The sequence below is a fragment of the Octodon degus genome, unplaced genomic scaffold (genome assembly GCF_000260255.1).
Source record: "Octodon degus isolate 3935 unplaced genomic scaffold, OctDeg1.0 scaffold00001, whole genome shotgun sequence".
NCBI lineage: Eukaryota > Metazoa > Chordata > Mammalia > Rodentia > Octodontidae > Octodon > Octodon degus.
Window position 1 is genome coordinate 299133 of NW_004524577.1, and position 25704 is coordinate 324836.

The following is a 25704-nucleotide window of genomic DNA, read 5'->3' on the forward strand; positions in this document are numbered from 1 at the left end:
TCTTTCTTTCTTTCTTTCTTTCTTTCTTTCTTCTTCTTTCTTTTCTTTTCTTTTCTTTTCTTTTCTTTTTCTTTTTTTGTATTTAGGACAGGGTGTATAGGGTCTACAGGGCTTCACTATTAGATCTGACTCATAGTGATCATCCTGTTTACAGCCTTCCAAGTGCTGGGTTTACAGGCACATGTCACCATGCCCAGTCTCAATCACCATCTCAGTGCACCCCGGGAGTGGGGTTGGCACGGAAGGCCTGGGATGGAACTCTCGGACCCTGTGTCTGCCTAAGCAGGCACCTTAATCTGCTGAGTTATTTGGCTGGCCCTGGTACTGATTTTCAAAGTGCACTGAAACCATTAAAGTCAGTGGTTCCCAGCATGGGCTACATAATGAGATTACCTGAAAAAGTTTACGAAACAGGATGCCTGTGTTTCACTCTAAAGATTTTAATTGGTATGGGGTGCTTCAAGACTTTTCTTAAAGTTTATCACACAATTCCAGTGTGCAAGAAAGGTTGAGAAACATCACATTAGGTGGGAGATTGATGGGAAACTTCATCAGAAGGAAGTGGAGGAAGGGGAGCTGGCTTATCTGACAATGCCCCGACCCACTGACCAGTCCTAATAAGAAAAAGGCCGACATCAGACACCATGCAACTCTGATGTGAGACATGAGGAAGGACTCATACCCGGAAAGTTGCCTGTGAAATCATCTGGGCTGAATCTGGTCAGGCTTTAGAGTATAGGAATGGGCTAAGAGGCATCTGCGACCCTCTGCCAGCACGGCATTCTCTTACCATTAATTTATGATCATCAGATCATATTATGGCCTTTTCTCCATTTTTCTGCTATATTTTTCTCTGTTTTCCCCAAGTTTATCCTTTATTAATTTCCTACTTTAAACACATAGGGGAAAAGAGCAAAATCATGGCTTGCTCCTTGGTAATGTTTTAGTGTTTCCAGGAACCCAGAAGCAGCTCACTTCAGCTCTGTCCTCCCCCATCTTTTTTTTTTTTTTTTTTTTTTTTTTTTTTGCGGAACCAGGGATTGAACTCAGGCCCTTGTGCTTGCCAGTGAAGCGTATTCCACTGAGCCATCTCCCCAGTGTCCTCCCCCATCTTTCCAGGGTTCATGCCACACTCCTCAGCTCGTTGACTGGAGAATATCAATTTTGTCAACAGTATTTCTTGAACTACTACTTCATTCAGCAACAGAAAACTAAAACATCCAGACCCCCCAAAAGAACAGAAAAGTACTCCATGCCTGTCAACACCTACATGGACAAACTATTTCTAGAAAGATACTTAGTAAAAGAGGCTACTTGGGTGGAGTACTGAGGAAGAAACTGTGCTTTACACCCTGTACCAGGCTTTCTTCACCGGTGCACGGCTAGGCCATTTCTGTTGTTGCTGTTGTAGGAAACTGTCTTGTGCACTCAGGGGTGTTGCTCAGTGTCCTTAGTCTCTATCTTCTAAAAACGTGTGTACACATTGCCAATTGTCCTCTGAGGTGGCAAAGACCCCCTGGTGGGGCCATGACACTATTTGATTTGATTTTTTTTAAGTAAAGAAGTGATAGAGAGACAAATATGATAAACCAGTAACTAGCAGGGTGGATCTAACCCTGTGTTTGGCCCTTAGAACATTTTTTCAAAAACTACTTTAGTGAGCTATGGTATCAGACTTAAAATGAGCCATTTCTATGTTCTCTTGAAAAAATCAAATAACCTTGTAATTCTGGCTCTCATTCCCAGATGGCCCAGTTTGGGGTTACTGAGCAGCAGCTGCCCTCTTGAGGGAGGAAATGACATATTCAGCTCCCCTACCCCCACCTTACCCTCTTCACAGCCAGCATAGGTCAGCAGATGCCTTTTTGAAGGACATGCTACTGTCAACCATCCACAAATGATGGGATTTCAGATCACATCACAATGATGTTCTTCCTATCTGGTCATTACCTGCCATTGGGTCTGCACTTGGAGACAACACAAAAATCAGTGGTGCACAACAACTGGAATCATTGTAGGATCCTTGGAGATCGAATGTGGGGGCTTCAATGTATACATTCCCCATGAAGTCAGCAATGAAGTCCCTAATGGCTGGGATCATCTTGTCAGGCCGCAAACACCGGAGAATCACCAACCTGTCCAACCCTTCAAGCAACTTCCAAGGTTCAGGGAAGGTCTCTTCATGGGGCCAGGTTGAGTCATAGATCAGCTTCCATTCATTAGTGTTTTGTTCCAAATGTTCCTTCAGACCTTTCAGCTTTGGCAATGAGGATGCGCGTACAACTTCTGCCCATGCCTTCTTGGACAACCATTCAGGAGCTGGGTTGGGGTAAGGGTTGTCCAGGGCAATGCCTCCAGTTAGAAGGAAGAACCAAACTTCCTCACTAATTAGCCTTTTCTCTTTCAAGATGCCAATGGTTAGGAGGAGGGAGAAGAGCAGTTTGTCCTTCTCAAACAGAGAGCGGCACACATTGTTGTAGATGCTCAGGGTGAAGTGTTCGATGATGTATTCGATCCGCAGATCCAGTTCCTCACTCTTGGTGCTGTTCGCTAGGGAGAGCACATAGAGGTTAATGAACCACGTCAGGGAGTACTGGTACATGGGCTCGATGTTGGCTAGGTCAGAGATGCAGAAGAAGATGGTGGCAGAGTGAACAGCCACTGGCTTGTACCCCATCCGAGTCTCATCGATCTCCATTTCTGTCTTGGAGGCGATTTCCTGCTTTTCTGAGATTTCTTCAGATAGTACCTTGGAGGAGGACAAAATTTTAATGGCTGTTTCATCCTCTAGAATGTTGCCTTGAGACAGGGAGAGGACCTCCAAGATCTTATCTTCAATTTCCTTTAGCTGCTTCTTGTTCTCGGCACTTTCTACAATCAACTGGTTCTTTTTCTCTTCCAGTTCTGGCTTCTCCTTGGCAGCCACAATGCCAAGGAGTTGATCTTGGAGCCCCAAGGGGGTGATCATGAAATTGAGGAGACAGACTTTCACAGCAACTTCTGGGAGGTAATGTGGATTCCTTAGACGAGTGGTGATGTAAAACTTGAAGTCTTTGGAGTATTCGATGATACTTTCACCCAACCTCATGTATTCAACCCCTTGTTGCTTGAATGTTGTTTTGAGTAATATAGGTTCAATAAAAGCATCCAGCTCTTCTCCAATGTTTTCCAGTAAGACAGGGGTACCAAACTGCAGGGCATTTTCCAGCGTCCTTACATAGTTGGCATCAGAGAATTTGATGACAGACAGTTTATTCATTTTCTCCATATTCTTGACCCATTTATTAGCTTGTCCCTGAGGGTCAATCATTAAGGGCCAGCGCCTGGAATTGGACACAATGATGCCATTATCTATGGAGAAGGAGTCAATGGGAAGCCCAGCAATCTGCCAGGCACGGATTTTTACAGGATCCCCCAGGGTGTTGCTGAGGCTAAAGTCACTGGAGCCTGGGATGACCTTGTCCTTACAGTTTGCCAACCATTCCTTTTGGCATTGAGCCCTGTAATCTACTGTGAAGGCTCCCAAATAAGCCACAGTCCCTGAGGACACCAGCACATCCCCTGTTAGGTTAATATAACGGATTCCCAGCTGACGGGCAGCTTCTGTCCATCTGTCCTTCTCTCCACCAAGACCACTGATCAACTTCTCTGCCCGGACCAGCTTTTGGGAGCAGATTTCAATGTTTTCTTCCAGTGTCTTTTTCTTGACATTCATGTCTTCAAACTCATCATTCAGGGCCTGCAGACGGTCTTCTACCAGCTTCAGCTCTGCTCGTTTCTGGTTCAGTTTCTGCATCTGTGCAGCCAGCTTCCCCTCAGCTTCCTTCAGCCGCTCCCGTTTAGGGGCCACCACTTTGGCCACGCGGTCGTATACCTCCATGGCCCTCACCCACTTGCACAGACCCTCACAGGCAGATGACACATTTTTAATGACAACTGGCTGGAATTCTGGGTGATCGATAAACCTTTCTCGGATCCGCTTCATGACCAGTGGGGGAATATTGTCTTTGTCATACGTCTTAAGGCTCTCCAAGAACTTCAGATCTCCAAGAATCTTTTTTGACACTCCCCAGTAATCTTCTATCATTTTACCTGTTCAGCATAAGAAACAGAGATAGGATGTATTGTGCATACACAGACTGATGTATTTATCAAGTTCTGCAATGGCTACTGCTTGGATTTGAGGAAAGAAACCCAACCTCTTTACCATGCTCTGGGAGGCCTGGCTGACCTCATCTACCTCATTTCTGCTTTTTTCCCCTGACTTGTATGCCAAAGGACCTTCCTTCAATTTCTGCAGCATCCCAAGTGCTTCCCACTATGAGCTCTTTGCCCATGTTGCAAGTTCCTTCTAACTGGCTCTTGAGCAGACTTCACGTCTCACTTTAAAAGCTGCTTTATGGAGCAAGTTCTCTGGAATTCTCTTTCAAGGAGGGCCCCTACTCCTCAAGCATTTTCTTTGTCCACTAATAGGTCTGCTCTTTGATAGCACTTATTGTAATCACCATTTTTTTTTTTACCTTCTACTCTACATATACAAAAGCTGTGAACACCTGCTATGTTTTCTAAAATATGGTACAGTGTCTGATACCTAGTCATCAGCAGATATGGTCTGACTATTGCTCTATGAGCCTGTTCATACATGAGAGGGGAACAGGAACTATTGCCTTGGGCTTGTGTCTGGAATATTCTTCCCAAGTCAGGGAGCAGGTCGGAGGCACACCATTCATTCTACCACATGAGGAACAGTGGAAGTGAGGGGTGGCCCTGGGAAGTGGCTTGTGGACTCGCAACTGGACAGGACACTGTGCCCGCTCTGTTCTTAGCACTCACGAGCTAATCAAGTGAGTTTCAACCACATCCAGAATCAGTGCTCCTTTTGTAGACATGCTGGAAAAAATTTGAGCCTTTCTGGCTCCTGATACTGCCAGCCTCAGGCTCACTAAAGAAGTACTTTGAGACATTGTATGGAGTACAGTGTGTTCCAATTGTCAGTCCAAACATAGCAACTGCCAAACATTTCCATGAAGGGTCTTGTTTGCTCTCTGGAAAGTAACCTGTTTCATGTAAATTTCAAGCATCTAACCCTAATTCAAGGTCTGGGGATACAGCTCAGTGGCGCAGGCACCTGCCTGACAAGCATCAGGTCCTGAGTTTGATTCTTAGTACCAAAAATAACTAACTAACTAAATAAATAAATAAAATAAAACTGATTCAATCATTGCTCATGTGTTCCACTTTGAGTTTGATGAATAATACACATGATTTGCTTAAATTTTAAAAAATGATAGATTCCGATTTGATTTGAAACTGTCTCATTGCTTTCTGTTTATCAATAAAATTTTGGAAAAAAATAAATAAAAATAAAATAAAATCATGCTAAAAAAGTGATAGATTGTGTGTTGATTACCAGTGATCTAATATTAGAAGCAATATTCAAGATCTGGCCTGGCAGGCCTCAAACATGGCTGTACCTTAGAATTACTCAGGGAGCTTTAAAAAAATACTAGCACTACATTGTACCTTAGACCAATAAAATAATTATCTCTAGAGGTGTGGCTCGGACTTCAGTACTCCTTCCACACCGCAGGTGACTCTAGGGTGCAGGAGTACGTGAGCTCATCCTTACTCAGGTGACTTGGGTGCCTCAGCAATTTCCCTTAAGGACCTTGCTGTAAAGTTCACGCCCAGCTTGGCTATTCCTGATCTGCTCTGCATCTTTTTAAAGTGGCTGTTGGCCAGAAATGAGCTAGACAAGAGGGAATGCCAAAGGGACACAGAAGTCAGAGGATCCCAGGTAAAGGACCAAGGATTTCTAGCATTTCAGAATGACTGAAGGGCTAGCAGCACTTTTCCCAGGATAGGATAATTCAAGAACAGGAAATACTATTGTAGGCTGTTTTTAAGGTTTTTGTTCAGATCTAAGACATGGGTTTCAACACAAGGTCCTACCATGAATTGGAACTCTAAGGATAATTAATATTCACCTATTAAGCCTCTAGTGTAATTGTGTAAGGAGATTTATCCCCTTCTATGCCCTTTCCCACTTTTTCTTTCTCCTGTTCCCTGCCCCTCTCCCTCTATGCTTTCTTCTTCTCTATCTGCAGTTTTGTTCTCAGTCTCCTTTTGTCCTATCTCCCTCTACATCTTCTTTCTGGCTCTTGTTACTTCTCCATCCCAATCCATTCTTCCCTCTTGTGTTCTCTGATAGTCTCTCTCTTTGTTTCTTTTCCTGTCATCTTCATTCTTGTTTTCTTTCCTTCTCCCTTTCTGTCTCTGTGACTGCACATGCCTCTTCCTCTTCTCTGCCTCTGCCTCTTCCCTCCACCTCTCTCTTCTCTCCACATCTCATGTGTGTCTCTTTCTCTCCACCTCCCTCTTTCCATTTCCCTAACTCTTCATCCTTCCCAATTTCTTGCCTTTGTGTTCTCTCTCTGTTCATTATCTTTTGTGTATATGCGTGTGCCTGATCTGTGTATGTGCACACACACTCACATGCATGTGTCCAAGTGTCTGGATGGCTCTACATTTCTCTCTCCCTCTGTATCTCTGTCTCTCTCTCTGTCTCTGTCTTTGTCTGTCTGTCTATCTGTCCATCCCTCCCTCCCTCCTGTCTCTTTTTTTCTCTATCTGACTGTGTCTGTCTGTCTGTCTGTCTGCCTGCCTGCCTGTCTGCCTGTCTGTCTGTCTGTCTGCCTGTCTGTCTGTCTCTTTCTCTCTCCATCTCTCCCACTCATTTTCTTTCTCTCACACCTACCCACAACCTGACTGTGTGTGTTTACTCCACATCAAGACTTTGGTATACATCATCTTCACTTTGAAATGACTTTCCAGCTGCGACCTGGACTGAGCTCTGCTCTGCCCACAGATTCCTGTGCTGTGAGGTGAGGAAGCACTGGAGGTACCTCTGGCTGCTCATGCTCATCCAGGTACCTTTCTAAATTCACCCAAAAGTCACCAGTCCTGATTGAGGGCCTAGGCAGGTTGGTAGTTGCAGTTGGGATGGGTGATGGTACCCTTCCTGCCAGGTGTGTAGGACAGGGTGAGGAGTTACCGGAGCCACTGGGATCTGGTTTCCTCTCTGGTCTCTGCCCCTTCATGACACAGATGCTCTCCATGACCAGCTTGACTGGGCCAGGGGGGTTTTGCATTGATTTCACCAGCGAGATGTCAGCAGGGTTCAGGGTGTCGAGTGCAACGAGTGCAGCCTCCAGCGCTGGCATGGCCTCGGCCAGGTCCCCCTCACATTCATTCTGCAGACCACAGGGACAAAGGTGATGAGCAACTAGGCCTCAGCACAATGCGATAAGGCTGGGCGCAGCTCCTAGAGGAAGTGTGAGGAGACGCTATGTATCCAGGAGCTTTTGGAGGATGGGGCCTCCCCAGAGCCAGTTCTGGACTTAGGGTAGCTGTGACCCTGGACAGCACCAGGGTTGCGTGTATGTCTCGGGGCTGAGCTTTCTGTGTAGAGCCACTGAGCCTTGCTTGTTATCTTTTTTTTTTTAAACAGAGTACAAATTAGAATTAAAGTAGAAAAATTTACTTGTGATACAGAATTTCACTTAACAAAGTAATATGAATTTCACAGTATTAATTGTAATACATAGTGTTGTCTTCCAACCAGTTATTCATATCACTAGATGTATACATGTAAAATTGGAAGAGGAAAGAAATGTTTAAGAATTTTAGAAGAGAAAAAGTACAAACAATTGAAAAAAAAAGGAGACGAAACAAATTAAAGCATTAACTGTTTCTTTCTATGGATCAGCAGAAATGCACAGGATAGTTGTTCAAACCATCATGCTTACATGCATAGATAAATCTCTTTTCCCCACTGTCTTTCCTGTCCTTCTCCCTCACTCAGTAACTCCTTCCTTTTGCATTAGTTCATTCCCTTTTCCCAGTATCTGTTGTACCCTTTCGATTCCATTTTTCTCTTTCAGGTTTTCACACTAAGGTGACAATACAATGTTTGCACATGCGGGTCTGATTTATTTCACTTAAGAGTATGTTCTCTAGTCACATCCATTTACCGACAAAAGACTCACATTCATCCCATTTTATAGCTGAATAATACTCCATTGTGTAAAAATACCACATCTTCTTCATCCATTCTTCAGTTGATGGGCATCTGGGTTGTTTCCAGGATTCAGCTATGACAAATTGCACTGCTATAAACATGGGTACACATATATCTCTATGGTATGAGGTTTTCAGTTCTTCTGGAAAAATACCCAGGAGGGGAATAGCTGGTTTATGGAATTTCCAATCTTTGTTTTTGAAGGAATCTCCACACTGATTTCCATAGTGGTTGTACCAGTCTGCACTCCCACCAACAGTGCAGAATGGTTCCTTTTTCTCCACAGCCTCTCCAGCATTTGTTATTGGGTGACTTCTTGATGTTAGCCATTCTTTCTAGGGCGAGATGAAATTTCAGTGTTGTTTTAATTTTCATTTCTCAAATGATCAATAATTGTTGAACATTTTTCATATATTTACTTGCCATTTGTATTGCTTTCTCACCTCAGATGCCCATTTTTGGATTGGGATTTTGAATTTAAGGAGATTGATTTTTAAAAATTCTTTGTATGTTCTAGATAGAAGGTCTTTGTCAGAGGGAGAGTCAGCTATAATTTTTCCCCCTGTTTGTGAGTTTTCTTTTTTTTCTGCTGGACATTTGTTTTGAAGTGGAGAAACTTTTCAAAAAGATGAGATGCCAATTGTTGATTCTTTGAAGTATTTCCCATGCAGTTTAGTTTTTGTTCCTGAACTCTCTACCTACCCCAATATCTTTAAGATTTCTACCTTTATTTTTCCTGCAGAAGATTTAATGTTTCTGTTTTAATATTTAAATATTTGGTCTATTTCGACTGTAGCTTTGTGCATGGTGACAGGCATGGATTTAGTTTTAGCATTTGGCATATGGAAAGCCAGTTGTTCCAGCACAATTTATTAAAAAGGCTATCTTTCTTCCATTGAGCCTGTTTGGCCCATTTATCAATGATAATGTGGTTGAGTGTGTTTGCAGTTGTGTGTTCATCTTCTAATCTGTTCTGTTGATCCTCAGGCAGGTCTGTCTCTATGCCAGTACCATAATGATTTGATCACAGTAGATTTATAGTATAATTCCAGTCAGGGATTGTGGTACCCCTGCCTTTCCTTTGTTTCCCAGGATTGCTTTTGATATTCTGGGTCTCTTCTTGTTCCAAATGAATTTGAGGAAAGTTTTCTCTAGCTCTGTGAGGTATACTAATGGTATTTTAAGTGGGATTGCATTGAATCTACATAACAATTTTGGGAGTATGGCCATTTTCATAATGTTGATTCTTTGTATCCTGGAGCATGCAATATTTTTTCATTTTTCTCAAATTCTCTTTGGTCTCTTTTCTCAGAGTACTGTATAAGTATAGTATTATTTTCACTGTATAAATCTTTTACATCTTTTGTGAGATTGATTCCTAAGTATTTCATTTTTTGGTGTTATTGTGAAAGGCATGGTTTCCCTCATTTCTCTCTCAGTGTGTTCATTCTTTGTATACAAAAATGGTATTGATTTTTGGGCGTTGCCTTTGTATTGTGCTATGTTGCTGAATTTGGTGATTAAATCTACAAGACTCTTGGTGTTGTTTTGGGGGTCATCTATGTAGAGTATCATGTCATCTGCAAATAATGATAATTTGACTTCTTTTCCAATCCTTATTCCTTTTATTTCTCTCTCTTGTTTAATTGCTCTGGCTAATGTTTCCAGAACTATGTTGAATAGGAATGGAAACAGTGGACATCCTTGTCTTTTTCCTGATTTTAAAGTGAAGGCCTTCAGTTTTTGCCCATTTAGTATGATGGTGGCTGTTGGTTTCTCTTGCCTGTGATGTCAGAAAAAAACTCCCCTTCACAAACAAAATCTTACTTGAATTTCAAATTGAACATGTCTGCAATGCTTATTGATTTTGTTATTTTGTAATGGTCACTATTGTGCTATATGGAATTAAAGCCTTTATAACTAAACTGGACTTCTCTATCTCTAATATCGCCAATAAATTCTACAATTCTGTCTCTGAAAAAAAATTAAGATGCAGTTTAAATTCCCAAGGGAGATGAGGTGGATGGCTTCCCAGCCATTGATCATAGGGTTGCTGAGAGAGGACTAAAGGACAAGCCTTAGGATCGAGTGACAAGCGGGAAGAGAAAAGGGCAGGCTGAGGGAAGTAGTAAGGTTGGAGCTGGGCAAGGGTCTCAACATACTGAACGCCTACTGAGATGGGGGAAGGTGGGAGAACCAGGGGCAGGGTGAAACTTGGGGATGTGGCAAAGCTTCAGGCAAGATAAGGGCAGGATGGGGGTAAAGATTAGAACTGAGTAAGAAATGGAGACAGGGCGAAGCTCCAGAGAAGTGATATGGTGTGTGTTCATCCAGTATTTTCTGATCTAAATACAAAATTAATACAACTAACCAAAAATTAAAAATTGAACTAGTGATGCTTGCTACAGCAAGGATGAGCCTTATAAAATTCAAGCTAAGTGAAAGAAACAGTCACCATTTGTGTCCTGCTATACATTTATGTGAAATGTGCAGAACACGAAACCCATACCGTGGAAAGGAAGTCAGTTGTTGCCTAGGGGCTGGGAAAGAAGTGTCAGGGAGTGCTTACTTGTGTATAGGGTTTTGGGAGGTGTGCTGAAAATGTTCTAGAACTAGATAGTGACATGGTTGCACAAATTTGTCAATATCATGCAGCCAATAAATTACACAGTTTAAAATGATGACTATCGGGCTGGTGAAATGGCTCAGTGGTCTAAAGCACCTACTTAGAACAAGCTTAGCAAAGCACAAGGACCGCGGTTCAATCCCCCAGCACCACATGCCAGCCAGCCCTGCCCCCTGGTGGGCTTAGCTGGCCACACACACACACACACACACACACACAAATAAATAAATAAAATTTTTTTAAAAAATAAAAAAATAAAATGATGACTATTAAAGGTATATGGATTATATCACAATTTTTAAAAAAGAAAGTTTATCATTGTTTTGGTTTGTGTCTAGTTGTCCCTCCAAAGCCTCATGCAGTCATGAGGCAGACTTCTAGAGTTTGTGATTAACTCATGATCCACTGGGATTATGGGTGTGAGTTCTGCTGGGATTATGGGTGTGAGTGCTGTTGGGATTATAGATGGGAGTGCTGCACCCAGCCTGGGACAGACAGCTGAATGCAGCATAAGGGAGACAGACTCGCTCTCTGTAGTCATTCCTGCTGCTGCTCCTCCCTCTGCCCTCTGCTCTCTGCCGAGCCATGAAAGGTCACTCTCTGCCATGTTGCTCTGCCTTGGAGCCCGCTGAATATGGACTGAAACCTCCAGTAACTGTGAGCTAAATAACCCTTCCCTTCATTTTGAGTGTCGGGTATTTGTTCCAGCGACAAGAGAAGAGTAACTGAGACAATCATGATAGGATTTTAGGACTGAAGGGGTCTTATGGATTAGTTGGTAGCCCAGTTACACACACACACACACACACACACACACACACACACACAGAGTCTCAGGATGTAAGATGCATTAGCCAAGGTCATCACCTGGTTAATCAAAGAACAAGGCTCCTCACTGATTGCTCTATTAGTTCTCTGAGTCTAAGGAGTGATACCACAGCTATGATTGAAGTGAAACTTCACTAGAATGTCTGCTCTTAGATAACTTAAACCAGCATGTGTTGAAGTACTTATATGCTATAGGTTTACTGTAGTAAGCAAAGAAAGAGTTGCTCCACCTTCTTCCGTATGTGTGTGAATGCTTGTATAGGTGTAAGTGCGTGTATCAGAGATTTATTTTGAATTTCCTACTTTTCTCACAAATGTATAGCAACATCTCATTCCGCTTCATCGTATTAACTTCTCCCTGTCATAAGCTACATCAGAGGTCCCCGTAAAAATGCTATGCCTGCTTCTGCCCCCACCCCGACGTGGGTTCCAGCTGCTCTGGCGGCGGGGGAAGGGCCGCGGTCAGGAGCTGCGAAGCTCCGCGAGTCCCCGCGCGCCGCCAAGACGCCCGGGACGGAGGTCAGCGCGGCCGAAGGGGCGCGAAGCAGGAGCCCGAGAGGAGATCGGCGGCGCTGTCGGCTAAGCCTGTTCCCGCTGAAGTGGAAACGAAGCCAAAAAGGGCAGCGGGAAAGGATAAATCTTCGGACAAAAAAGTGTAAGCAAAAGGGTTTAAAAAGGAGCCAAGAGAAAACAGGCTGAAGCGGCTGATCAAGAACCCAAGGAAGATTTCCCTGCGGAACATGGAGAAAATAAAAATGAGGAGAGCGGAGCTTCTGATGAAGCAGAAGAGAAAGAAGCCGAGTCTGATTAATCCCACACCGTGTCTTACCAGCGCGCTCTGTCTCCCTTCTTGTGCAATCCAGAAGAATATTTTTATCAACTATTTTGTAAATGCAAGTTTTTTAGTAGCTCTAGAAACATTTTTTAAAAGGAGGGAATCCCACCTCTGCATTTTTTAAGTGTAAATGATTTTTTTTGGGGGGGGGTGAAATTCTCTGGTTGTTTATTTTTTGGTACAACCAGAAATAGTGGGATATTGAATTATGGAAGGCTTTCACTGTCTTGGGTGTCAGCTTAACATTCCATAGGTGGGGGTTAGTTTTATATCCTGCAATCCAAAGTATACTAAATGACAATTTCGAATTACAGTCCTGCATTTAATATGTCTTGGATACTTTAAATGACTTCTATTCCCATGTTTTTAGTAGAATTGTTTCCTAAAGAAAACTACACCCTAATTATTGCCCTGTCAGAATCGTGTGCACTCTGTAACATCTTTGGTAGTGGTAGTCCAGTTTGCCTCATTTTGTTAATGTGCTGTGAAAGATCAAAAACTTGAATATGTAGTGTATGTGATACAAAATTGTGAATTGGTGGGACTTAAGTAACACTTTGTCAGCATTTGAAGATACTGGTACTTAATCCTCTTACAGAAAATTTGCCTCTAAATTTGAAGCTGGAAAATCACTGGAACAACTGAAAAACAATACATGGCTTTTTTTGGAATGTGTGTTAAGAATTGTGTACAAAGTGAATCATGTGTATTGATCCTCAACACAACCAATAAAATCTCAAATATTGAGGACAAAAAAAAAAAAAAAATGGAATGACTGCTTCCACTGGAAAAAATAGCTCAGACCCGGGGTCAACTCATTCTTTATCCCTTCAGACCCGGGGCCAACTCCTTCTTTATCGCTAACACATGCAGCAAACTGCAAGGCAAGACAGATAGTCCCAGCTGCCCCTTGCTGCCCCTCATGGCTGGCTTCAGAAAATGCTTGGTGGCAGAGGCAGCCAAAGGTACTGGCCCAGCCTCAACCTTGGATACTGGGCAGATTTCACTAGTCACAGGTTCCCAGGGCTTATCATCAGCAACACTATCTTTCCGTTTCTCTCTTTCCTTTCCTTCTACACTCCCAGCCTCCTCTACTCCTTTCTTCTTCTTCTTCTTCTTCTTCTTCTTCTTCTTCTTCTTCTTCTTCTTCTTCTTCTTCTTCTTCTTCTTCTTCTTCCTCTTCTGTTTCTCATGTTTTTTTCTTTTTGGAGTGGGGATGGACTCAGGGCCGTTATGCTGAGCTATATCCCAAGGCCTTGTTTACTTTTTATTTTGAGACAAGGTCTTTCTAAGTCTCCAAGTTGCCTAGGCTGGGCTCAAACTTGCAATCTTCCTGTCTCAACATCCCATTTTAGTTTCCTATAACATGCCCTACAACTAGTGGTTCATAGTGCCTCATGCTTTTCTGTGGCCTGGCAGCTCTGCTCCCTTCCCTAAAGGACAAGGGCTGACTTCTGGCTCAGTCTTAGAGCAGGTTGGTTTGTCAAGTGACTAAGGAAGGCTCCTATTATGACCTTGTCTGTAATAGTATCTGCAATAGCTTCAATGTTTGTTGTCTAGCAGTCGTTGAGCAGTATTTGAAGTATCCTTGTGGTCAGGCACCACGCCTAGAGACTCTGATTCACTCAGTCTGGGCGGGGTCTCAGTATCCACATTTCTAAGACTCCAAAGATGATTGACACACATCTCTGTTGAGAAACTGTTCTTTCCACTATTGAGACACCAAACACCAAGTGCAAGAGGGAATATACTTCAATACCCAGCAGGGGAATGGCCTCTTGACATGGGAGGTGCCTCCTCAAAATGGTCACCAAGACAATTATGTGACAGTTTGGAATAATATGTTGGGATGTTAAGTGAAATAAGTGTGATAAGAATCACAACTATGGGGCTGGTGAGATGGCTCAGTGGTCTAAAGCACCTACTTAGAACAAGCTTGGCAAAAACAAGGGGACCATGGTTCAATCCCCCAGCACCACATGCCAGCCCGCCCCGCCCCCTGGTGGGCTGAGCTGGCCACACACACACACACACACACACACATAAATAAATAAAATTAAAAAAAAAAGAATCACAACTATGTCATAATTGCAATAACACAAAGCTATCCACATGTGTGGAGAGAGATGAGAGCTTCTAATTGAAGTTGAAACTGAGTAAAAATTGTGTTCTTAAGAAGTTACTTCATATATGTTGTGATGACATTTGTTTCTGTGATAAAAACCTTACAGTTAAAGCCAGCCCCCTGTCTTAGCAAAGGAAGGTGCACAAGGGCTCTCAATCACATGTCATGGGTTCTAAGCAGTTCTGGCAGATCATCCTCAGTAGAGAGGAAAGAAGCGAAGCATTAGGTGGGGAAGGACTGACCACATTAAGCGGACGGTTACACTCAAGAATAAGTGTCGGGGCCCACAGTTTTCTTTTGCTGTCTCCAGGTCTTTCCAATACGAGTACCACCTCTCAGAACTGTGGCATCTGGACTGGGAATCAGGCACTACAGGGTGCACTCCCTCATGTTCCATCCTTTCCAGAAGTGTGAGGTGAGCTGAGAAAGCCACAGTCTTGCTGTCCGGAAGGACTGAAGTCCTGAAGCGTCCAAGGAAAGTTTCTGGCCCACACAAAGCCTCAGGGAAGTGCAGAGGAAATGCAGGCTTCTTTCTTCTACTGCCTGGATGGTTTCTTCTGTCTTTTGACTTACCTCATGGACAGCACTAAACCTTACCCTTCCCACTGAAACCAGAGGTGCAATTCATTGCCTGGATGAGGGTGTGGTGCGGAATCGTGGGGTATCTCCTTAGAAACCTCTGTCATCACTCATCTCCCTGTGGTTCCAGAAGTTACTGTTTTTTTCCCTGACATTACAGAGCAGAGTCTTGGTGTGATGTTTCCCTTTCTGATATTCTCTATGTGTGGTTAGAAGCTGGACTTTACCACATTTGGTATAGGACAAAGAACAGCACTTTGGGAGAACAACTAACATGAATTTTAAGCTCTGGCACATGTTACAGGATTCACATGTTTTTTGCTTAATGCCCCAATTTTATGAGGAAGCTAAAGTTAGGGAGGGGCAAAGAAATTGAGCTCTAGCATGCCTGATGCCAGTCCAGAGCCACAGAAGAGTTGTGGATTCCTGTGCCACCAGGGGCCAGACCTGAGCAAGGGGAGTGGGCTGGCTGAGGCTCACCTGTGGGGCAGCATCTGTACACCAGTAGGTGCAACCCAGGAATGCAAGACAGATGTGGATAAAATAATTGCTATTTTAAAAGAAAAGCTAAAGTTCAGCATTTGTATTTTACATCTCCTGAATGTTAAAGTTACAATTCTGATTTAAAATGAATTATTGACTTCCAGGAAGATGGTGGAGTGGTGATCAACAAATCAGCCTCTCTGAGATTTGAAGTTCAGATGCTGGAATATAATAATGTGGAGAAGAGACGGAGGAGAGAAGTGGGTCCTTGGAACCCAGTGAGTATCTAAAGTGAGAATTGGAGCCCACGGGGAGTGTGAAGAGAGGGACCTTAACACAGAAGAGGGAGATGGCAGGTGGATTTGTCCCTGAATCTTGGCTCATGGCATGAGAAAGGCAGCTGGAACCTATGGAGGCACAGTGACTACTGGTGACTCCAGAGGCCCACATGGAGAGATGCACCAGTGGAAATAGAGTGGTGGACACTTTAGACTGCAATGGCTGACTAAATTGCCTGAGGGTTACAAACAATACTTTAGGCCCGGGCTAACCCAAACAGGCAGCAACTTCTCAGCCCCAATACACCGAGGAGGTAGGGTCTGGCAACAGACTCAAGAGCCCAAAGCCAGCTGCATCTAGAACAGGAAATGAGAAGGTACAGAAGCAAGGTGCAACCCCAGACTTCCAGCTTGCCCAAGGCAAACCTAGGGGCAGTGAGGTGGAACAATTCAAAAGCCACTCACTTGAACTCACTGAAACAGAAACAGTGGAAGTAAAAAAGCAGATAAATGAGGTGCTAGAAAAAATTAAATCAGTAATAATTTCTCAGGCAACTAGAGAGATGGTAACCATAATGACAAACATGGATAGTGAATCTAGAGTCAATATTGATTAAAAAAAAGAAAGAGAATCTTAGGAAAATAATGGGAACTATGAATACCCAACATAGGAAACAAATGGAATCCATGAAACAGATTCAAACAGATATCTGTGAGATTAAAAATTCTATGAAAAATATACACAGAAGAATCAACCAATGTGAGAACAGAATATCAAATCTAGAAGATCAGTTTGCAGTTAATAGTCATTAAAAGAAAGATTTCTTATAACAAGAGACTACAAAGAATCAACACAACAGCTACTAGATAATGCAAAGAATATTAGATTGATTGGAGTCTGTGAAAAAGCAAGAGATAGGACAAATGACAGAAAAAGACCTGTTTACAAGAAATTTCCCAAACATGGAAAAAATAATCAACATACAGTAAGTGAATCATATAGAACTCCAATTAACCATGATAAAAAATTATGCTAAGGCACAGTCAAGATTCCAGAAATCCAATACAAGGACAAAATATTAAAGCTGTTAGAAAAAAGAACAAATTACCTCTAAAAGAAAGCCCATCAGAGTTACAGCCGACTTCTTAACCCAGACCTTTTAGTCAAGGAAAACTTGGAGTACAGTATTTCAAGCCCTAAAAGCAACCAAACTCCAGCCCAGATTGAGTTACCCTACAAAAATATCTTTGAAACTTGATGGAGAAAAAATATACTTCCATGCTAATGAACATTTGAAGAAATTCATGGCCATTAAAATAAATTATTAGGCATGTCAGTATACATGTGGTTCCTGACTACCGCTTTGCAACTTTTGGAATAATGGCCTAATGCCAAGGCTTTGGAGTCAAAGAGCTGTGGATCTGAATGCTGATTCTGTCACTGGATAGCTGTTTGATCTTGAACAAGTTCTACATCACAATTTCCTCACCTGTAAAATGGGCATGAGGTCATTTGTATTGTAGGATAATTAAAGAAAATGCAAACAAACAAAAGTTCAATCTCCATGATGGAAAGAATTTGTCTCTCTTGTTCACTCTTATTTTCAAATATTTTTAAAAAGTACCAGCACATAGGGTGTTCAAGAAATATTTTGTAAGAGTAGAAATTATAGAAAAATCTCCATGGTGCTGAGAAGTAGTAGCTATTATTATTATTTTATCCTCAAATGGTAAAAAGCCTATGAGATTATGGCTCTGGGTGCCTGGAAGTCACTTTCTTTTACAGTTTCCATTTATCTTCTGTCTAAGCCACTCAGACTTTGAGTGAACAAATTTTCACATAATCTAGGCCAGTGGTGGTGAACCTAAAGCACATGTGCTGCAGTGGGCTGTTTGTGTCATTGAAAGCTCTAGAGAAGGTTCATGATTGCTGACGTATGGTACTCACTGTGTGACACTGAGCTCATGGGTCAGACCCCAAGAAAAGCTAGATCTCAGGATTCACTGAAGAAAAGCCAATTTGACAGCCTGTGCTTGTTGAGATACTGCTCCATGGCCTTTCTAGGACAGATGACTGACACAAGCTACTTCTCACTCAAGCCCAAGTTTGAAGAACAGTTGAAAGAATTCACCAGCTGCTAAATAGGGGCACAGGGACAAGTGCCTTGAGGTAAGTGTGAAGAACCTTAGATTCTAAGCCTACTGACTGTACTGCTCTGGAAGGCCATTCCACCACTGACCTCAATATCATTAACTCTCAGATATTAACAGCGGCCATTCCTAAGTCTCAGGGTAGTTGTGGCATGTGAATGGAATCATGTTCTAAGTATTTTGAGAAAGATGTAACATCTTATCAGTGTTATTGAGATTTTTTTCCTAATATTGGAGTATAGGCCAAGTCTTTCTCAAGACTTCTTTGGTGCAAAAATTACTCCTTTTTTATGTATTTGGTACAGGATGCAGGGTATACTATGCAGCTAGACTCTAGTGAGCCTCCTGTTCTCAGCCTCCACAGTGCTGGGATTACAGGCGTGCACCGCCACCACACCCAGTATCCCACCATGCCCAGTCCTGGCTGGCTCAGTGTGTCTGAGGGTGGGGCCAGCATGGCCTGTGGTGCTGGGGGCATCAATCCCAGGTCCCTGTGCTTACCTAACCAGGCACTTAGTCTGCTGGGCCATTTCACAGGCCCACACAAATTACTTTCAAATGGAGTTCTTTTGCTTCAGCATTCTATTCTTTGACAGATATTTGTTCCACACTTAAAATTTACTAGATAAAATTGGACAAAAATGTGAAGATGGAGACAGCCACATGGATAACTAAAGGAAGAACATTCTGGTCAGTGAAAAAGGCCCTGCAGTGAGAATGCCCACTGTATTTGTTTAAGAAATCATCACCAGGCCAGTGTGGGCAGATTACAGTGAATGACAGGAAAGTAGAAACAGATGAGGTCAGATCATGACTTATATTAGCCTTGACTCTGAGTCAGATGGAGGATGTCTGGAAAATAATATTCTTGGAGAGAGCCAGGGACCAGAAAGACTTGCTTCATCGTTTATGAGCCATGATACTGGAGACGTCTCCTGCCCTTTCTAGCCTCACTCATCTCATCTGAAGGTGGGGATGGCCAAGCACATTCCTCAGGACTAGCTCTTCTTTCCTTTCCTCTCAGTTCTTCGTACCTTGATTCCTTGAGCAACAGCAGCAGCAGCATTGGCTTCTTTCTCATCTGCCTGAACCAGAAGTTTCTTGGCATCAGCTTCTCTTGTTTCTGCTTCAATTTTCACCATCATCTTATCTGTCTCTTCAGAGGTCTGGATGAGTTGAGGCTGGAGGGCAGTCAGTTCTACCTGCATCACTGCCACCTAGCAAGGAGAAAGGGGTAGGAGGAACATATGGTCAGCTGTGTCAATGCCAAAAAGAATGACAAAGTTGGCAAGGGTTGAAATTATTTTTCCCATGCTTCAACATATGCAGAAAATACAGACTAATAATTTTGACATGCGCTGGATATGTATTTGTTGACTATTGTTTGCTTTTTCAATCATTCAACAATTTTGAGTTCATATCATGTATTATTGTTAACAAGCTCTGTGCTAGGAAAAAGTAATACAATGGCAAATAAAAATTGTTAGGAGGTGTAGTTTCTTACCTTGTCTCTTTTAATGTTGGGGACAAGGAAAAAGAAGTCAAAAGCAAGCTAAGAAAAACTTTTAAAAGCTATATTTCTTTAAGATTGTGAAGGAAAAAGACAGAGACCAGATACCTGGTATAGAAGGGAATTTCTAGGCTAGTTTTTCCAGCAGTGCAGTAGGCTTAGTGTTTGTGACCCCCATTCATATGTTGAGGCCTAATTCCCGTGTCACGATATTCAGAGGCAGGGCCTTTGCACGTAGTTGTAGTTAGGTGTGGTCACGAAGGTGGGGGCCTTCATGATGGGATACATGTCCTTATGAAAGGGAGAGACATGAGTTCTGTGTCTATTGTGTGAAAACACAGCAAGAACCAGGAAAGGCTTGTTAGTGAGGCCTCCAGACTATGGAATCTTGTCAGGCCAGCCTAAAAGAACTGAGACTGGTCTGTGAGCACCTCTAATGAGGCAGAGCTTACCACCTATCAGGAGAGTTGTGTCATTTTTCAGACAATTAAACTTCCTAGATTTTTCTGTGGAAGAACTTGAATTTACCCACCACCCCATAGCACTAAGTCCTCCCTATAAGGTTGCTAAGAAATATGGCATTGGATTTCAAATATTTGGAGAGGGTCTTCGGATCCTGTACCCACGGTCACCAGCAAGCCTGTGTGAGAGCGGAGGCATGGCCCACTGGCCAGGCTGGGGACGCAAATCCTGGAGTTGAGCGGGTTTAAGCTTCAATTTTGGTGCAGCTACTCTCCAGGCCATGTGATCATGGGCAGGCCACCTGGCGTCTCCTGGTTTGTTTCTGTTTAAGTGGTGATGATAACAGCGCTTCTCTCTCTCTCTCTCTCTCTCTCTCACACACACACACACACATACACACACGGTGGGTTATCTGGTAGAGCTCAAAGAATGCTAACTGCCACTGTCATTTCCTTTTCTTGATTTAGACTGTTTTAATTCTCCCTGCTGCTTCCAAAGCAACATAGTTTGCTCACCCTTTTTAAGATTGTGAAAGAAACAGACAGAGGTCAGTCTTCTGGGAAGATTCTAGTTTCCAACATTCCTCTAAAAGCCAAGGACACAGAGATGGATTCACATCCCTAAGAGCAGAGCAGCGGAGGCTGCCTCTGACGTTCTCTCTATCACTGTTATAATATTCAAGGGTTCGCTGTACATAGCTATGGACTAACCCACAGCAAATCAACCCATTGCCATAGTTCTTTATTGGTGCTAAAAATCCATCTCATAACATGGCTCTAATTTTAGATAATTTGTCAAGTGGCTCCAAGCACAAACTAATTAATAACTCATATGCTAAGTACTTCACTGAAGGCTATATTTAGGTCAGCTTATTTGATCTTCCTAATAGCCATTTGCAGTAAAAACTGTCATCACCTTTTTGTAAAAGAGGCAAGTGGGACCCCAAAAGGTGAAACAATGTTGAAGGTTCTATAGCTGGTGAGTCTGACAGTTGGAATTTGAACCAAGATCTGACTCCACAAAGCCTACAACCTTCATCTCAGAAGTTAACTTTAAGAGAACACGAAATACTTAGTGCTTGAAATAATACTTTATTGGAATATTTTAAAAGGTCAAAATTAATGCCAAAAATACTCTGTGACGAGCAGAATATTAAAATTGTAAACGAAGATGGGATTAGAATGAGGCAAGCAGGGCGAGCTGTGCACTACTACCCTTATTTGGTGCCTCAACGGCAGCACCTGACCAAGGGACTCGTCCTGTTTTCTGCATCCTGGCCCTCTTTCGCCCTATTCTGTCTGGGCAGTGCTCACCTGTGAAGCTGCGAAGTCAAGTTTTTGTAAGCCCGTCAGGTATCGGTTTCTCATCATATCTACTTCAAGCCTCTTGCTATTCAGGAGTGTCTTGAAGGTTAGAATCAGTTCGAGGTAAGAAGTGGGGGTGACATAGTTATGTCTTCGAAGTGTATTATAATAATCAAGTGACAGGTTCTTCACACTCTCCTGAAAGTATTTACACATAGAGATGACCCTGCCAGGAATAGCATAACCGTTAGATGTGACTCAGTTTCCTACAAGGAAATCTAGCACATCTTTGGAAACAAACATAAAGGTGTAGGAAGGGATATACACTGACTGTGGCCCACTAGAACTGAGTAGGTCAACAGAACCAAGGTAAAGAAGAAGGGAGAGGTGACTGGAGTGACCTCTTAGCCCTTAAATGAGTCACCAGGATTTAAGCAGGACTTTCCTAACCTTTACCAGTCTGAAGAAGCCACCTGGATTTGCAGAATTACATTTTAAAATGTATAGGATATATAGGATTACCAAGGAAATCAATTATGCTGAAACACTTTTCAAAATATTTTGAAAACCAAATTTGTAAAATAGAGGTTCTTTATTAATGCATTAAGTCAGGAGTCCATGGATTTTTCCTGAAAAGGGTCAGACAGTAAATACTTCAGTGTTTTGAGGTCACATGGTGCCTGTCACAACTACTTAGGTCCATAGCTGTAGTTCAAAAACAGCTATAAATAATGTATAAATGAATGGGCAAGTTTTATTCTGTTAATAAAACTTTATTAACAGAATTAGGGTGTGAATGGAACGTGGCCCATGGATCATGGGCACCAGCCACTGTACTAAATAACATGATTCAGCAGTAGGCCTAAAAACCAACATAATTTTAAAGGAAGTGCTGTATATACGTATCTTTAGTAAATAAGTAAATTGTGAGAAGAGCTGAGATTGTCACTAACAACAAAGTCACAGGCCCAGAGAGTTGAATTGGGGTATATTACCTGCCCTCGTTATTAAAGAAAATACCCAATACTCTATGAATGTCAGTAGAAATGATGGTAATTTATCCCCATACATATTTGCCAAATAAATTTCACCCATAAGCCTATGGACTCAGGTTAAAGGTTTTCTGGTCTAGAGAAATAAAGTGTAAAAGTGTCAAAATCGAATTTAAGATCAGTGATAGCCTGACCTTGCCTACTTCATTCATTCATTTAATAAACAGTAATTGAACCTATTATGTAGCAGGCACTTGATAAGCAGGATAATAAGGGAAGATAAAGCAGTTGGATTCTTGGAACACCTATGGTGGAAGGCAGTCACATCCTTTCCCTTACTCTAGCCAAAACTTTTATATATCTGTGCTTTATGCATAAAAGAATGTGCTTTTTTCACCCTCCCAAGGACCACTTCGTTCCCTTGACAGCAAGGCCATTCCAACTGAGAACGTATGTTGAAGACTGTTGATGTAACTAAATTACTATATCTGCACATCTCCAAGACAGCTCTGAGCAAATGATGTTTTATTATTTTCATAAAAGGTGTTTTATTAAATATCTGACTAAATATGATTCAATTAAGTGTGAGACATTTTTTATATGTAAATTGAGAAATCTAAGACAATATGAATAGAACAAGCATCCAGGGCCAGGAATATAGCTCAGTGGCACAGTGCCTGTGTGGCAAACATGAGGCCCTGAGTTCAATTCCTGGTGCCACCCCCCACCAAAAAACCCAAAACAAAACAAAACAAAAAAAACCCTAAGCATCTAGATTTTCAGTTTGAAATATTCAAGGTACTAAAATGTAGCTAACACTTACTCTATCCGAATTGTGTCATCAAGTTCCACATCTTCTAGAAATTTGTTGGCTACCAACTCCAGGGCATCAGTGGGCCAGGACTGGAACCAATCAATTGTACAGCAATTGATCAATGAAGGGAACATCCGCAGGCGGTTTCTGAAGGCATCCCCAATTGGACTCATGGCTAATGAAAAGTAAGCTTAGTTAATTCCTCTTTTCAAAGGCAGGGGACAGATCAATATTTCCAAGGATACTGGTAGGCCAAGATAGAGTACTGGTGGCCTTATGCCTGTTTCGATGCTCTGAAGGTACAGAGATGACCAGACATAGCAACTGCCTGGGTAGCCCAGAGAAATTGGGGCATTTTCACGTTACTTTGAGATGGGCTGTCAGATGTCCCAGTAGTCTTATGACTGACCTCCCATATATGACACTGTGCCTTCTAGGTCCTGTGGGCCCCTTCAAGTGGCTGGAGCCACTGGCTATATCTACACTGACTCAGTCACAGGCAGTCATAGTTACTCACAGAAGTTATCCTCAGCTTGCTTCTGACCCCACCTCCACCCAACTAAAAAGTTCAGGTCCTATACCCCAAATTCCATTCATTATTTACCTGAAGTAGTAGAAGGAGGCATACTGCTAGGCAGAAGTGTGGGGAAACCAGTGTGGATGAACAGAGAGAAGAGATGCTTGGTTTGCTAAGAGATGAACTCATAAGACCATGGGGTAGAAATTTTTGTCCTTAACAAGAAAGCAATTTCAGGGTTTTAATTTGTGTGCATGTATGTGTACTGTGCATGCATACTCACACACATATGCAATGATCTTATTTGCAATATGATGAAAAAAAATCACCCTGGCTCAGTGAAACTAAAGATCTAGAACAGACATAGAGCAGAAATTTTTATAGATGAGGTCTGGGTGAAATAATAGTGACTGAGCTACTGTGAGGGTAGTGGAGATGGAGATAAGAGGGCAGGTATGAGAAATAGGATGCAAAAATCAAAGGGATTGGTCATGAGAAGAAATATTTGACACAACTGCTAGGTTTCTGGATAGATAGAAGGTGTCATTCACAGAGAGGGTACCAGGTGAAACTAAAGCTGTAGAATAATAATATGCTAAATGCATTCACAGAGAATTGAGAGAATCGAAGGTAGTGGAGCAGATTTTAAACAGTTGTTTAGGAGAAGAGTAGGAACTTCAGGCTAGACCCTGGCTGGTGCCTTGGTCAGATCAATCTTGGGCCCACTGTCCCAAGGGCATTGGGATTACAGTACGCAGAAGACCCTAAGACACCAATGACCAAAAGAAAAAAAAATGGAATTTGCTGTTTCTCACCTAGCACAATGTGTAGGTTCTTTTTTACTCTCTCAATAAAGAAGTTGTACATAGAAAGAGGAGAGACTTCAATCTTCTCTCCTGCTGTTCTGGCTGCCATTTGCATCTTCTCTACAATGTCCGCTTTCTCATCAGCTGGGAAGATATTGGGCACATCACCTGTGTTTAGAAGCATGTTGATATCCTCGACAAATGACTCATCCTTGATCTGATTATCAGTGAAGAGAAACACAGTGCTCTTGGAGGCCACCCCAACCTGCAGCATGATCTTCTTTAGGTCTTCCCGCCATTCATTGCCTGTGTAGTTCTTTGTGATCTCGATCTGGTATAGCTCATATGCATTCATGAATGTGGACAGTTTAGTGGCACTCTGTCGCCCACTGCCCCCAATCCCTACTAGGAGCAAATGGCCCTTGTTCTGCTTCAAGACCCGGCAGATCCTGGAGATGTGCTCAATGGCAAACCGGAACATGACCAGGGACATAGGAGCCTTGCTGATGTTGTTGAATTCTTCCAGGTAATACTCCATGACCACTGTGAGCTGTTTCAGATCAGTGATCTCATCATAGATTTTATTGTCACTCTCTGGCTTGAAGAAATCCCCAAAGAAGAGGCTACGGATGTTATCATCCACAATCTTTCCAGTGGGTGACAAGTGGATGAGCACCTGTGAGAAAGTCAGTGTCAGTTGGATGTTCAGCCTGCGGTCCAACCAGGCTGGCAGTGGGAATTGTGAAAGGAGGGAATAGTAGATGCGTTTGCTTCTTCTAAGCACACCCTCCAATTCACAGTTCATCATCATGTTTCTCTGTTTCCTTATTTATTTAACACAGTATGTTAATCTGATTGTTGTGAAGACTACGAAGCACATTAAAGAAAGAATGTTTTTTTACTATGTACATGTAGATAGGGAAATCTTCACAGTTTGTCATCAAAATTAATGAAAATAGACTGTTAAATGATTGAACTCATTCCAATTTAAAGCCCTGGATTTCAATTTAATTTATGTCACTGGATAGTTCCTTATAGTTTCAAACTTTGTCAAGGTCATAATAAATTAACAATAGTCACACCAAAAAAAAAAAAAAAAAAGAAAGAATGTTGTCAGGTATTGTTATGCACAACTTAAATTCCCAGCTACCTGGGAAATTGAAGGCCAGCCTGGGCAACTTGGAGAATTTGTCTTAAAATAAAAGGTGTAGGGGCTGGGAAGATGGCTCAGTAGAATAAGTGCTTGCCTGGCAAGCTCAAGGGTCTGAGTTCAAATCCCTGGTTCTGCAAAATAAATAAATAAATAAATAAATA

General features: G+C 42.3%; 1 protein-coding gene across 1 annotated transcript in view; it reads right to left on the bottom strand.

Moving 5' to 3' along the window:
* The window catches only part of Dnah3 (dynein axonemal heavy chain 3), a 188169-nt gene that overhangs the window by 25967 nt on the left and 136498 nt on the right, over positions 1-25704 (bottom strand). The window contains exons 48-53 of the mRNA XM_023701788.1: positions 24400-25066; positions 23077-23242; positions 21271-21487; positions 19020-19202; positions 7055-7253; positions 1951-4092 (exon numbers count right to left, since the gene is read on the bottom strand). Coding sequence (XP_023557556.1) covers positions 1951-4092; positions 7055-7253; positions 19020-19202; positions 21271-21487; positions 23077-23242; positions 24400-25066 — 3574 coding nt within the window. The remainder of the gene's footprint in view (positions 1-1950; positions 4093-7054; positions 7254-19019; positions 19203-21270; positions 21488-23076; positions 23243-24399; positions 25067-25704) is intronic.